General features: G+C 41.9%; 1 protein-coding gene across 4 annotated transcripts; it reads left to right on the forward strand.

Moving 5' to 3' along the window:
* The first annotated feature begins 965 nt into the window (after nucleotides 1-965).
* Nucleotides 966-11682, forward strand: PRXL2A (peroxiredoxin like 2A). 4 transcript variants are annotated; one of them, XM_030453441.1, is made up of 6 exons: nucleotides 966-1050; nucleotides 6472-6651; nucleotides 7009-7100; nucleotides 9882-10022; nucleotides 10945-11109; nucleotides 11243-11682. In XM_030453441.1, exons 2-6 carry the CDS (start codon nucleotides 6474-6476, stop codon nucleotides 11339-11341), a joined length of 675 nt encoding a protein of 224 aa, XP_030309301.1. In that variant the 5' UTR covers nucleotides 966-1050; nucleotides 6472-6473; the 3' UTR covers nucleotides 11342-11682. The 4 variants fall into 4 exon arrangements, with proteins under 4 accessions (XP_030309301.1, XP_030309302.1, XP_030309300.1 ...); XM_030453442.1 differs by lacking the exon at nucleotides 966-1050 and adding an exon at nucleotides 4078-4211 and having other exon boundaries at nucleotides 6594-6651; XM_030453440.1 differs by lacking the exon at nucleotides 966-1050 and adding an exon at nucleotides 4082-4211.
* The last annotated feature ends 1546 nt before the right edge of the window (nucleotides 11683-13228 follow it).

A 13228-nucleotide genomic window follows, 5' to 3' on the forward strand; every position in this document is an offset into this window, starting at 1 on the left:
GGTCCGGAGCTCCCAAAGGGGTCTGTCAGCCTGCTGGAGTGCCCAGACAGGCTTCCAGGGCATATTTTCTGGTGCATCCCAGCACTCATGTTGCCTGCAGTTTGATCTGCATTAGATCAGAATAGTGCTGTTGCCTTCAGTTAGTGGAGACCTTGATTTGTGGCGAGATTCCTCAAAAAACAAACAAACAACCCCCCCAAAAAAACCCAAGCTCTGTACTGAACATCAACAGACACTGCAAATAATGGGCAAACAGCATGGGTCTAACCAGAGGGGCTGGCGTGTCCCAGCTGAGAGATAGGAAAAGGCCATTTGGCGTAGATAAGTTTGGGACATGCTGAAGAGCAGTAGCTCTGAGTTACTTGGGATGTAGACAGTCCTGTACCAGCAAAGAGGTTGTGTTACTGACCAGACCCTGCTGTCGTTGCTGCTACCTTGTTTGTGTGTTTGGTTTGGTTGGGTTTTGGTATTGAAAGTATCAGGTTAACTCAGGAAATAGTTTCAAGGTAGAGTAGACATGAGTTTCTGGCTGGAGCAGCGCCTCATGACCATGAGCAAGTGAAGGGCGCGTTCGGTAAGCGATGTTGTGACATGTTACTGGCTGGCTTATCTGAGCAAGTAAATTCTTGAATGTCGTATGTATGTAAGCATCTAAAGTGCCCCATTAATCAGACTACTTTAATGATAATGTCACTACACTCTCGAACTAAAATAGTTATGTTGGGGTTTCTTGGTTGCGTTTTTGTTGGTTTTTTTTTTCCTTAAATATATTTAAGTACTGTATATTATAAACATTTATTTCTTCGCTTAGCCAGAGGCTAAAAAAAAAAATCCCAGTGAGAGGAAAATGGGTGACGGGAGTGAGCCGAGGGTTTTTATTCATTCCAGTCCCTCCCTGTGTTGAGCCTCGGCACAGCCCTGGGGCCGGCGGTCCGAAGGGCACCCGGTGCCGCCGATCCCGGCTGCGCTGCGGGGCGCGGTGCCTGCGCGGAGCGCACTGGGGGCGGTGCCTGCCCGCGGAACGCGGTCCGGGAGCGGCGGGACGGCAGCGTGAGTGCGGGGCGGTGCGAGGGCAGGGTAGCGGGGAGGGGGGTGCGGTGGGGCCGGGGCTGTGCCCGCTGGGCCTGCGGTCTCTCCTCCGCCTCTCAGCCCAGCCCGGACCCGGCCTGCCCGGCGTTTCGCCCCCCGCAGCGGGGAGGAGGCGGCGGCGATTGCGGAGTTGTGAGAAACGAGGGGCTGGGGCGGCCCTGCGGGGTCAGGTCCCCTCCCGCCCCCCGCAGAACGGCCTTGGCGGCCTTATAGCCGGAGGGTAAATGTCCTTCTGCTGCCCCCGGCGTTCTGAGGTGTGGAGTTGTGCCTACGCTTGTCCTTGTGGTTTAATGTTGTCACTTGATCCCGGCTTGCTTACCGAACCGAACCCGGGAGCTAGTGGGCAGTGTAAGATGAGTGAGTGGAGGAGCGGTCTGTGTGTGCATCGTTCCTCCCGGCATTCCGAGTGTGCTGGTTTGGGAACACACAAACTTCAGAGCTCCACTGAGAGCACCTTCAGGCTGGTGAAATAACCAGCGTGGAGTCCTGCCAGCCTGGAACCACAGGGACAATCTTCCCCCAGACCTGGTTCCCAGCAGACAATAAAAAGCATAAACTAGGTTGGAGGAAAATTGTTTTTAGCTGGGAGTATCTGCTGAGAACTTACAGCTCATTTTATGCATTGAGCCACCCCTGCTGAATGGGTTGGCATTGAAGCTTAAATTGATTGTGTTGTACTTTAAGTAATGAACAATTTTGCTGTTAGGAACTATATAATGCAAGGAATTTGAAAGGTAAAATACAAGCAAGGCCTAAGAATCCAAAAAGTTGGAAAAATAATTTTCAATTTAAGATGAAATTTTCAGGAGTTATGGCTAGGTTGGAACAGGAGGGGCTATTTGCTGCCTAGCTGGTCCCTGTGTTTTTTGTGAACACTTATTTGCACTGATTTTTGTTTCTGTTTATACTCTTGCTTCTCCCACCTCTGTAGACTGCCACAGCATGCAGCTTTCTTGCTCTGGATCTCCAGCAGACCCAGCAATGAATTTAGCCTGTTACATCTTCACAGAAGTACTTTTTTGCAGTTCTGTGCTCCAGTACTTCCTCCCATCTCTATGGTATCTCGATTTAGTTGATTGAGGAGAGATTTGACTTTTCCCATACATGTATCTAGCTTCCTACTCCCTTTGAATGCACCTAGAGAGTTGGAAGATTCTCAGTGTTGTGCCAGAGTTCTTTGCTCTTCCTTGCTCAAAAGAAAAGGGATATTGGTTTTCTTTGGAACGTTCTTAGAATAGGAGGGAATTATCTGGTCTAACAACTAACTTCTTTTCAAAGGAAGGAGTATAATTTGCTTGCTTGATGCAGCAGCTTTCTCTTAGCTAGAGCCAAGCACAGCGTTGTACTAGATTCAGCAGTGAAACATGCACAGACTGGGAAATAACCTAAAAAGATGACTGTTGTTGTTGACACAAGGAGTGGTTTGTTACAGGAACTTGACAGTCGTTGAAAGACAATTAAAAAATCCCTCACGTTGTTAAAATTCCTTACATTCATGACATCAGAGATGTTAGGAGGCTTCTTAGTGCCTTAATTTTACCATTTAAGTGACAGTTTAGGTTGGAAGTGACCTCAGAAGTTTTTCCAGTCAGATCCCCACTTAAAGCAGGGCTAATTTTGAGGATCAGTCAGTATGCTGTGTTTTGTAATCCTTAGTGGTATTTAAAAGTTCACAAAATCTTGATGAGCGTGTTACCAGGCCATTGTGAGTTGTAAATGTTTTTTATAGGAGTTAGATTACAAAGATATTTGTAATCATATGATGCATTTCTGGGGAGAATGTCTCATAAAAAAATCGTCAGCTGAGCTTAGGTTTGAGATACGCAAGTTGTGACAAAGCTCTGAGTGATTTTTAGGCTCAATATGGAACGTCTTGGGGGAACTGGAAGTGGGGGAAAAAAAGGAATATAAGTTATGGTCAAAACCATTTCAGAGTAGGTCTATGGGCTGATGCTGTCCAGTTTGTGAGAGTGCCCACTGAGTGTTTCCCACTTTTGCTCAAATGCCTTATGAAAAGCACGTAAGTAAATCTGTGTGCTAGCCTGAGCTTTACAGACAACTTGAAAACACAGACACTAGCAGTTTTCTTTTTTGACACAGCTGCAGTGGGTCCTGTTTACACTGCTAAAGTAAATGTTTAAGGGTAGCTATCCTCTTAATGACAATTTTTTTCTCTGATTGTGGGTGGGATGGAAATGAGACATCTAGAAAACCATGTTTTAAGTGCTCTTCTTGGCACAGAGTAAAGTCCGTCAGCTGGCACTTAGAACAGGATTAAGACTAATCTTGTTTAAATTCAGTTTGGCTAATTACTGACAGACCATAAAATTACTCACTGTTACTTTGGAGATCTCTTGTGGTCACCACAAAAAAACCACAAAAAGGTCTTTTTCCATTTTTTTCCTTTTGCCTCTGCTCTCTGTAAAGAGAAGTGCTAATTTCCTTCTGGAGATTTTAGCAAGAAGTGTGAGCTTGAAGATCTGAAGAGTTTTAGAAAAAATGATGCTCTTTAGTGAAGGGATGTTGCCACTAAGGCAGGTAACCTAGCAAAGAAACACAGCTTAATATTGAAGGTTTATTTCTAACACTGTGCAGTTTGATGGATTTTTAATTGTTTCCAGGGTTGCTTAATTTGTTCTGGTGTGCTCTGTGTGTGTGTGGGGGGGGTGTTAGAAATAGAATAATAGGCTGAACTAGGGAAAATGTTAGTTGTAAAAATGGCATGGTTCTTCAGAAAGGCACAGTTTAGCATGCAGATCCCAGCTTCATAAAAGCTTTCTGTAATTCCCCTGTACCCAGCCACCCACCTCATAAAGAGACCGTGTGTTTAATTTAAAAAAGTAAAAAAAAAAAAAGCTGAATGATTAAGATACCTTGCCATCAATCTTGCTGTGGATTGGACAGCTGTTCTTTCGTAACTGCTGTGGGGGAGTGGGTCACACATTGCTCAAAGACTCTGGGAGCCAGGTCCTGGCCTCAAGGCAAAGGCTGCAGAGTTGGACTTCTGCCTAGTCCTGCCCACTGGCCACTGGTGGGAGCCCATTTGGTCTTTTCTCCTGCCCGTGTTCAGTGTCTGGGGGAGCTGGTGGTGGCTGATGCACAGGCAGGCTGCATGGGATCTGGTGAGTGTGTGCACAGCAATGCTTCAGGTTTATGGGATGCTCTCTCGGATCTTCTCCTTGTGGACTATGGTTTATGGGCTGCTTTGCTGTTTCTTCTTATTATGGTTTGACGTTTAAAAATGCATAGTTTGATCACAAAGCAGTAGCATTTGTATTTTAGTGGGGAGGGCAGAGGGTTACGAAGTTATTCTGAGCTTCAGATTTCCCTAATAAGCAGCAGCTAAACAGAAATGAAACTGCTAGTTGCAAACACTCAGCTGCTTTCCATGTAGGCGTTTCACTTAGGGTTCATTGGCACGTATGTGATAGGGCTCAGCCTCTTTTGTTAGCAAATGTTTTAATAATCCTGGCTGCTGTTCCCCACGTGTTATTTTTTGGAGTGGCCCACTATGGAGTTTGCTTATCAGGGGAGGAATTTCAGTAGCACCACACAGACCTGCTTCTTCCATTCCTCTGTTTATGTAAATAGCAAAAGATGTGCATATTTGAGTAGAGGTTTTTTTTGTCACCAAGGGGAGACCAGTGTTGGTTTTTTTGGATCCTAATAATCCTAACAGTAACGATAATGCTAATAAAAAGCTCTGTGAGAATTATTCATTAATCGGTTGCCACAAATTAGGCAATATTTTTGTATTCAAGGGATTAATACTTGTTTTTTATAACCCCCTCTCGTAACTAAGAATTAAGAGAAAAACAGCTCTTGACCAGACAAGATTCAAGTCCAGAGAACAGTTGGGTAACCAGACCCTGAGGGGGAGCAGGGCTATAACCTTTGGGTACACCACAGTTGGGTACACGCAGCTAGTTTTAAGAATGGAAAGGGATTTTCTCCCAGAAAATTCTGGGCACCGTGGCTCTGATGCAAAATCGAGGAGCTCCCTCTAGTTCTTCCTTTCAGAATTCTGGCAACAACTAGCTGTGGGGATAAAGATTGTGTGTGTCTTTGTTGTGTTGGTTTGTTTGTTTTTACAGTTACAGTTCAAAGTGTTAGTATTTTCCTATATTTATGAGGGGAAGAAAAACCATCCCAGACAGAAGTATATAAAGATGGCAATATTTACCAAAACAGTCTATTGGGGAATAGAGTTTTGTAGATGTCTCTGGAAAAAAAATTGATTCTCCGTATTGTGTAATACTAATGTTGGGTGACTGCAAATCTACAGCCCTTTGTAACACATAACTGTTGTGTTGTAAGTGTACAGTGACTTCTTATGCTGCCAAAACTCCACTGACTCTTGTTCCAGTTATTGCTCAGAGCTGGGTCTGGATTCTTGTCCATGAGGTATGGCAGAGTGTGCTGTCCTGCCTCCTCAGAACTCAGTTTTTCACTGGGAGGTGACTGTCAGCCCTTTCCAGGCTTATAAAACACGTGTGACAGTCAAGATTGGGCTGTGATGGGGTTTGTGGATAGATGGTGGTTAAATAAAATTGCCAACAAACCAGAGTTTCTGGTAACAGCAGGCAGTGTTTGTACTTCAAGACTCAAGCATGTGCATTGGCTTCCACTGCAATGTTATCAGTTCTAAGTGCTGGGTGTGAGTTTAAGTTGTTTGTTCCTGATGTTGTTTCTGCTTTAGCAAGAGTGGTAGTTGGTTAGCATATAGGAGGTACTGTCCAGGGCATGTTTGTCATGTGGGACTGCTGGGTCTAATAAAATGGTTGCAAGTCTGCATATTTCTGTCTGCAAACATGATTGATGAGCTCTGATTTTGGCTTGATGCCTGCTTTGGTTTTAGTGTGGAACTACAAGGAGCAAGAAAGGTTACCAGTTATGATGCACCACATTGAGATTTATTTGTTTTTAAAAAGTCTTCTGTGATACCTTTATGAATTTCATTGTTTAATATAGATCGGGGGGGGGGGGAACTAAACTTCAAAGTTCTCTTTTTGAAAGAAATCACTGTCTTAATGTAATCATTTAGGTTCCTGGCTACCCTGTAATCATTTAGGTTCCTGTAGGTCATCTTATTAGAGACTCTGTATTACCCACACACTTAAATAATCTTTCTCCCCAGTGCATCTGAGAACTTTAGTTGTGAATGCTTTTGTCAGCCCAGTAGCAGGCAAAGGTAAGAGTATTTTGTTAATAGTGTTGAGGTGAGTCAAGCGCACAACTGGGATGTAATCCAGATCTTCTAAAACACAGTACATTAATACTTATACCATAAAAATACCCCTGTAAGCTTTTAATTCTTTTAATCCAGTTCTTCCTTGTGTGGCATCAGTGATATCCAGTGTTAGAGCTGCTTTCTCTTTCCAGAAATGTCCTTCCTGCCTGACTTCGGGATCTTTACCATGGGCATGTGGTCTGTTGGCCTTGGAGCCATCGGTGCAGCTGTGACAGGGATCGTCCTTGCTAACACTGACTTATTTTTGTCCAAGCCAGAAAAGGCCACGCTGGAGTTTTTAGAGGAGATAGAGCTGAAAACTTTGGGAACAGGTAAGATTCTGGATGTCTCAACCCACATTCTTTGAGAACTGGGTTTTTATAAGAACCTTCAACCTTGGGTGGAAGAGCTTTTCTTTCCTCAGGCTTTCCCAGTGACAGTGTGTACTCGGGTGTCCTTGTGAACCTTCTGCTGAAAGCAAAGCAACCAAACCTGCTATTTCTGGCTGAAACATGACACACTTTTAAAAATCAATAAAGCAATAATACCCTGTTATGCATATAGAAGTGTTTTCTGACTGGATGTGGGTTTCTCTGCAATGCTTCATGTTGGTTCTCAAAGCATTAAGCACGATGAACTCTTAAGAATGGCTGATATTATTGTTGATGCTCTTTCTCCTGTATAAGCAGAACAAAGAACATTCAAAGCAAGTGAACTATGGAAGAAAAATGGTGCAGTGATCATGGCTGTGCGGAGACCTGGATGATTTTTGTGCAGAGAGGTACTTGCTGGGCTTGGGGATTAATTTGGAAGAGTTGAGTTCTACTTGCTTAGATTATTTTTAGATTAATTTTTTAAAGAGGGAGGGAGTGAATAGGACAGTCATCAGATACATCTGAAGTATCTGAAGGGTCTTGTTTCTTAGTCCAAACTGGATGCCAGCTAACTGCATAGGTAGTTTTATGGCAGCTGGTTTGTATTGTCTATGTCCTGAGCATTTTCCTTCTGAAGGTGATGGTTACACTATTTTTACATCTGCCAGGGACCTAGCCCATGGTAATTAGAAAGGGAAATTACACAAACTCCATTTGGTAATGTGTCTGATGAGCTAGTTCTATTATGTATGCCCAAAACAAATCTCTCTGAGCCAGGCAGTCAAAAGTAGCCCAAGACTGGACTGGCAGAAAGCCATCAGATAAAACACATCAGCAAAAAATAGAAATGTGCATGAAGGAGAGTCCCTCACTGTTCTGGAGCATGAGCATGAGGCAGGAAGGTAAGGAGTCTGAAGACAAGGAGTTATTGTTCCATAACAGTGGGTTGGGAAACAAAATTTGATCCTTAATAAGCTGGCATTAGGTTCCTTGGGTGGAGGAGAAACTTAAAATAAGATTTGAATATACCACATGCCTGGGAACAGCCATAACTTACACCTTGGCCATTATTTTTCTCATAGCTATGGGGAAAAATAACTATTATGTTGTTACTCACTACACCATAACATGGAGCAACTTATTTTGCAAACACTTAATTAAGGGATCTGCTCCCATCATTAGTAACTGCTCAAGTATGTGTAGAATTCGTGGAAGGTTTAATAATAAAGGGCTTTGGTCTCTGAACATGTGTAGTATAGGCAGGAGAAGAGTGCATTGCCTGACTAACTTTGTGACTTTCATATGTAGTTAAGAAAGGAATTGGTTATTTTTTTTTCTTGTTAGCTTTCTAAGTAGAAACGAAGGGCCCAATTCAAAGAATTGTGGGTTGGTGGTTTTTTTTTCAAAGAAAAAAAAAATTAATTTTCTAATTCATATTTTTGGTTCCAAACTTTAAAATTTTAAGAGAGACAGTCACACTACTGATCAGTCAAACAGGGCAAAGAATTGTTTTGTATTTTAACTGTGAAAGTGTTTGAAAGAGCTCTTAAATTTTCTAACCTGAAGATATCTTTGATTGCTGTATACTCAAAGTATTTCTGTGAGTTGACTCTTGGCCTCTTTCCTAACAACAGTTAAGTTGCTGGGATTTTTTTTCTCCACTAATGTTTCTCCATTGCCTGAAAGCTGCTTCTTTCCCCACTATCTCTGGAATGGTTCAGTAGGGTGCCCTGCCATATCTGTTAGCTGCAGGCTGTAGGTTTGCTTTTGTTTCTTTTATCTAGAGACAAAATACACTTGGTTCCCACTATCTTAACACCTTGGAAGGGATGCTGAACTTTGTCCTTGTTGACAGCACCAAGCTGTAAGCACAGCACTACCCTGGAACATCAGTTTTCAGACATGTTAGGTCACAATACAAATATGTTTTGTTTCGTTCATGATGAGATTTTGAACCATATAAAAAAAAAAGCCAGATAAAACTGTTATTAACCCCTCTTTCAGGAAGATCATGAGGCATTTTGTTGACAGAAAACAGACAGTAATTATGGGAACTCTAAGAACAAAAAGAGGGGAATGACCTAACAAGTGTAAGCTATGATCCTTTAACTCTCATGCTCCCTACTTGCTATTTGCTTGTGTTGCTGCTTCTTCCTTTTTTATTTCATCTCAAAAAGACAGAGCAGTAAACTGGAAAGCTGCTCTTACCCTTTCACCTGCTGATGCCTTTATCCAATGTCTTAGAGATTAGAGAAATGTCTTTTATATTGTCTGTTCACCCAGATCTGCCTTCTACTTGATAACTTGATGAATTCTGGATGCCCTGCAGTTTTGAGCTGAGGTGTTCCAGTTAGGTTGCTGAGGGTGTTCACACAAACTGTGTCAGTTTTTTCAAGTGTGGAGCTCTTTGTGGGAGTTTTATCAAGTAAAAGTGGCATTTTTCCATTTGAGGTGTTAAGAAACGTATTTGTAGTGTGCACTCTGATCTGCTGGAAACCTTCAGAGGTCTTTGTGCAAACTGTGGGAGCTGGGATTTCTTCAGCACAAACAAAAAACCCAGCAGATGAGTGGTGACACCTTACACTCTTAGACACCAGAAAAAGCAGTATTGCTTCTGGGATACTAAAGGTGTATGAAGAAATTCCCTGATTATTTTCACTGGGGGATCTAGGAAGGAGAGTGCATCTTCATTCTACTACTTATTCTGGACTTGTATAGCCTGGTCCTGCACAGAGTCCTCAGAATACTTCTCAAAAGGGCTGCTAAAGATGTATTTCTAGTTGGAGAAAAAGTATTGGAATTCCTGGCCTGGGAAAGTTAACTGATGTGCAGGCAGTATCTTTTCATTGTTCTGTAAAGCCTTGAAGTGTTTAAAGATAGTTGAAACCCTAGGCCCAGCAAAGTTTATCTACATCTTTGAGTTAAAAAATGTTTTCTCCAGGATTTTAATCCAGTAAATGCTCAAAAAAATCTTCCACGCTAAATGAAGAAAATTTTAGTAAAAGAAAATTTAGTAAAAATGAAGACCTGCTTAGGATCAGAGTTATCTTAGATATCTTTTTCTTTTTTGTACCTAAAACTAGAATTTACATGTGTTTCTGACATCTGTGAAATTCAAGGTGACCTCCATTTACTGCCTGAAATATTTGGTTTTGTGTTTGGTTTGTTTGGTTTTTTCCTATTCTTAGGAGGCTTCCGAGCTCTCCTCTCTGAAGCCTCAGCTGTCCAAGCTGGGGGTCCCTCTCTATGCTGTTGTGAAAGAGAAGATAAGGACTGAAGTGGAGGATTTTCAGCATTACTTCAAAGGAGAAATCTTTCTGGATGAAAAGGTACAGTGAAATTGGTGTTCTCCTTTTGTTGAAAAACAAGCTTATGAATGTCTCTTTCAAGAACTTGTATAAATAACATAGAATGTGATCTAAATGAAAAAGGATGTAGTAGCATTGTAGTTTAAGAAGTTAATTAGCTTTGGTTTTCTATATATATATCCTGCTCCACGTACAAACTGCTCTGTAGCTATGCACTGATAATATGTTGTTGCAGGATTATTCCCTCCCCTTTAACAGGTAAACATATGGCCTATAAATATTTATTCCTTTCTTCCACCGTGTGTGTGACTTGCTGCTGTTTATGATAAATGGATCAAGGCCTGAAGGTGACAAATGTAATTCATAGTGTACTGGTACCAAACTGCAGTGATGTGAATTGCCAGTCTTATGTCTTAAAAAAACCACAACTCTCCTTACTCTTTGAGCCAGAAGATGCTTCTCAAAATCATCTGGCTTCTGAGGGAAAAAGAGTATTTAATACTCAAACTAGAAGACGTCTTTGTTTTCCCTCCCCACTGTGCCTGTATGAAAGAATCTTGCTGATTTAAAACCAAACCAAACCAAAAACCACCACCACAGAGCCAAGAGAAAACCAAACTGATAAAATTTCAGGGCTTGTCAGCAGTCTTATCTCCTCACCAGCATTTTTATTGCCATACTTCAAAACTAAGAAAAAAGATGTTTATCACAAAGCAGCCTTGTTGTCAGTACTGTGTATGTGGCAGTACCACTAGCTGGCTGTTGTCATGCAGTGTATTAAACAGAGGTTTCGTTCAGGTGCAATTATTTTTAAGCTCTGCCTGGTCAGCTTTTGTGAGTTGTGACCTTTCTTGGATACAGGGTTGGCTGATTTCCTGAATTTCTTTTGGAAGGAAAAATCCTTTTCACTTTGTTTGCTGAGGTATTTTTTGTTACCCTGCAGAAAGGCTTCTATGGTCCACGCAGACGGAAAATGATGTTGTCGGGTTTCTTCCGCTTGGGGGTTTGGCAAAACTTCTTCCGTGCTTGGAAAAGTGGATACAGTGGTAACCTGGAAGGAGAAGGATTCACCCTGGGAGGAGTATATGTGATTGGGGCAGGAAGACAGGTACTGCTTTCCAGGAGGCTTTTATGTCTCCTGAGAGACCAAAATGTTATTTTGTGGAATTTTTCATCTGCTGTTCAGTTGATCTCCCATGAGAACACTAGTGCATAAATTCCTGCCTTTTGTCTTTTACTAGGGTGTTTTACTGGAGCATCGTGAGAAAGAATTTGGAGACAAAGTTAGCCTTCCAGCTGTCCTTGAAGCTGCAGAGAAGATACAACCACAAGCTTCCTAAGTGGCAAAAGAGTTGCACGTGTTTCTGACCACAGCTTGAATCTCTTTCTTGAACATCCAGTTTAATTGCTTCTTAACTGTGTAGTGATCAATGTAGATTGTCCATTCCAACACAGTGAATGATGAAAACCCTCCTGTTGTTTTGGTTTTGTTTTGCAGCCTTTTCAGATGGTCAGGATTTCTACTGATCTTTTGTATCTGACTGTATTAATGAAAGGCTGGGTCTAAAATTTGACCTAGCCTAGATGTCTTCAGTCAGAGACAGTCAGATGAGAACCTGTCCACCTAGGGGAGCAAAACTCTGCCAAGGCTATAGGTTAATAAAATTTTATGTAAATGAAATACCTTTGCATTTTGCTTTTTATTAATATGTGAACACATTTGTGTTTCTAGAAGATTAAAATCCCAAAATCCCATCAGTCTCAATCATTCTGAGGTCTGCATTCAAGACATGCCACTATGTCTAGCCTGTAAGTTTCCTTTTGGTTAACTACTGGCTGTAGATCTTCCAGCTCTTTGTGTGACCCTCTGCAAGGAAAAAAAAAAGACATCCAGTGTTTACTTCAGAGGGTAACTGTGGCACAAGGGCAAGTTCCTTTTTGTGTTTAAAAATCTAAAATAAATACATAAAAAATTAGAGAGCAGATTAGGTAGAATTTCCATCCTGCCTTGAGCTCTGCAATAAGAAAGGCTGAGCTGTTCATTCTAAAAATAGATGTAGTGTGTGTTGCACAGTATGATTCATGAGAGCCAGTACCAGACAGAGCCAGATATATGTACCTAGACTGAAACTTTAACATTGCAATTAAAGAGGATTATCAAGTGTTGGGTATTCATCATGAGCTGCTGTGTATAAAAAGCTCAATCACTTTGGAAAAATGTGTGGGCTAGAACATCCTAAGCTAGCAGATGAACTAAAGGGAAGGATTGTTTTGTCCTGGCTGCAGGTCAGTCTGAACTGCAATTCTGCTTTCTTCTGACCTTAAAATTAATGAAACCTCCATGGTTTGGTACTAAGGGCAGGGGTACTTTGCATCTCTGAAACCTCAGTACCATGCTGATCTACACTGTGTGTTCCAGCACATAATGATCTGTATTGCTTAGCTGTGTGCAAAATAATGCTTGTACATGGAGGCTGACTGTATGGAACTTAAATGCCATAAACTAAAAAACTTCAAAACACTGAGGCCTGGCCTTGGTCAGCATTAAATTAGCTATGCAGGCTTTAAAGTGGCATCATTATGGATGAAATTCTGACCCTTTTTCCCTTTCCTTTTCCCTTTTCCCTTTTCCCTTTTCCCTTTTCCCTTTTCCCTTTTCCCTTTTCCCTTTTCCCTTTTCCCTTTCCCTTTTCCCTTTTCCCTTTTCCCTTTTCCCTTTTCCCTTTCCCTTTCTTCTTTTTTAACGCTTCTGTCCAGGTAGAAGTTGTTAACTAAAAATATCTGTATACTCCTACTAGCCTGTTACTCATAGTTCCCTGAAACAACACTAGCAGTGAGGATTTTGAATGATTTGTATGTTCACCAGGATGTTTCATTTGAAGACTAAGTGGAAATCAGACTTGTCTGCTGAAATTTGTGTTTGGGGGTGATGGAGGAAGGAACAAGAGTTTGGAGGGTAGAGCAGCACATTGTACAGCAAATTGACTTCATGATATGGACTTTCTCTATAAAGGCTTTCCTAATATTCATGGACAGGTCCAGAGAGTCATTTGTTTTCTCTGTCCATGCTCAGAGCTGCCTGGGTAAGTATGCCTGAAGATGGTGTTAAAAAGGGGGTGCTCAGAGACATAAAATGACAGACAGGAGATGGGCTCCTTTGAACAGCATCCAGAGCATCCCGAGAGGTGCTGAGTTTGCTCCATGAAATAAAGCCTTGTGCCTGAGGG

The sequence above is a fragment of the Calypte anna genome, chromosome 6 (assembly GCF_003957555.1).
Source record: "Calypte anna isolate BGI_N300 chromosome 6, bCalAnn1_v1.p, whole genome shotgun sequence".
NCBI lineage: Eukaryota > Metazoa > Chordata > Aves > Apodiformes > Trochilidae > Calypte > Calypte anna.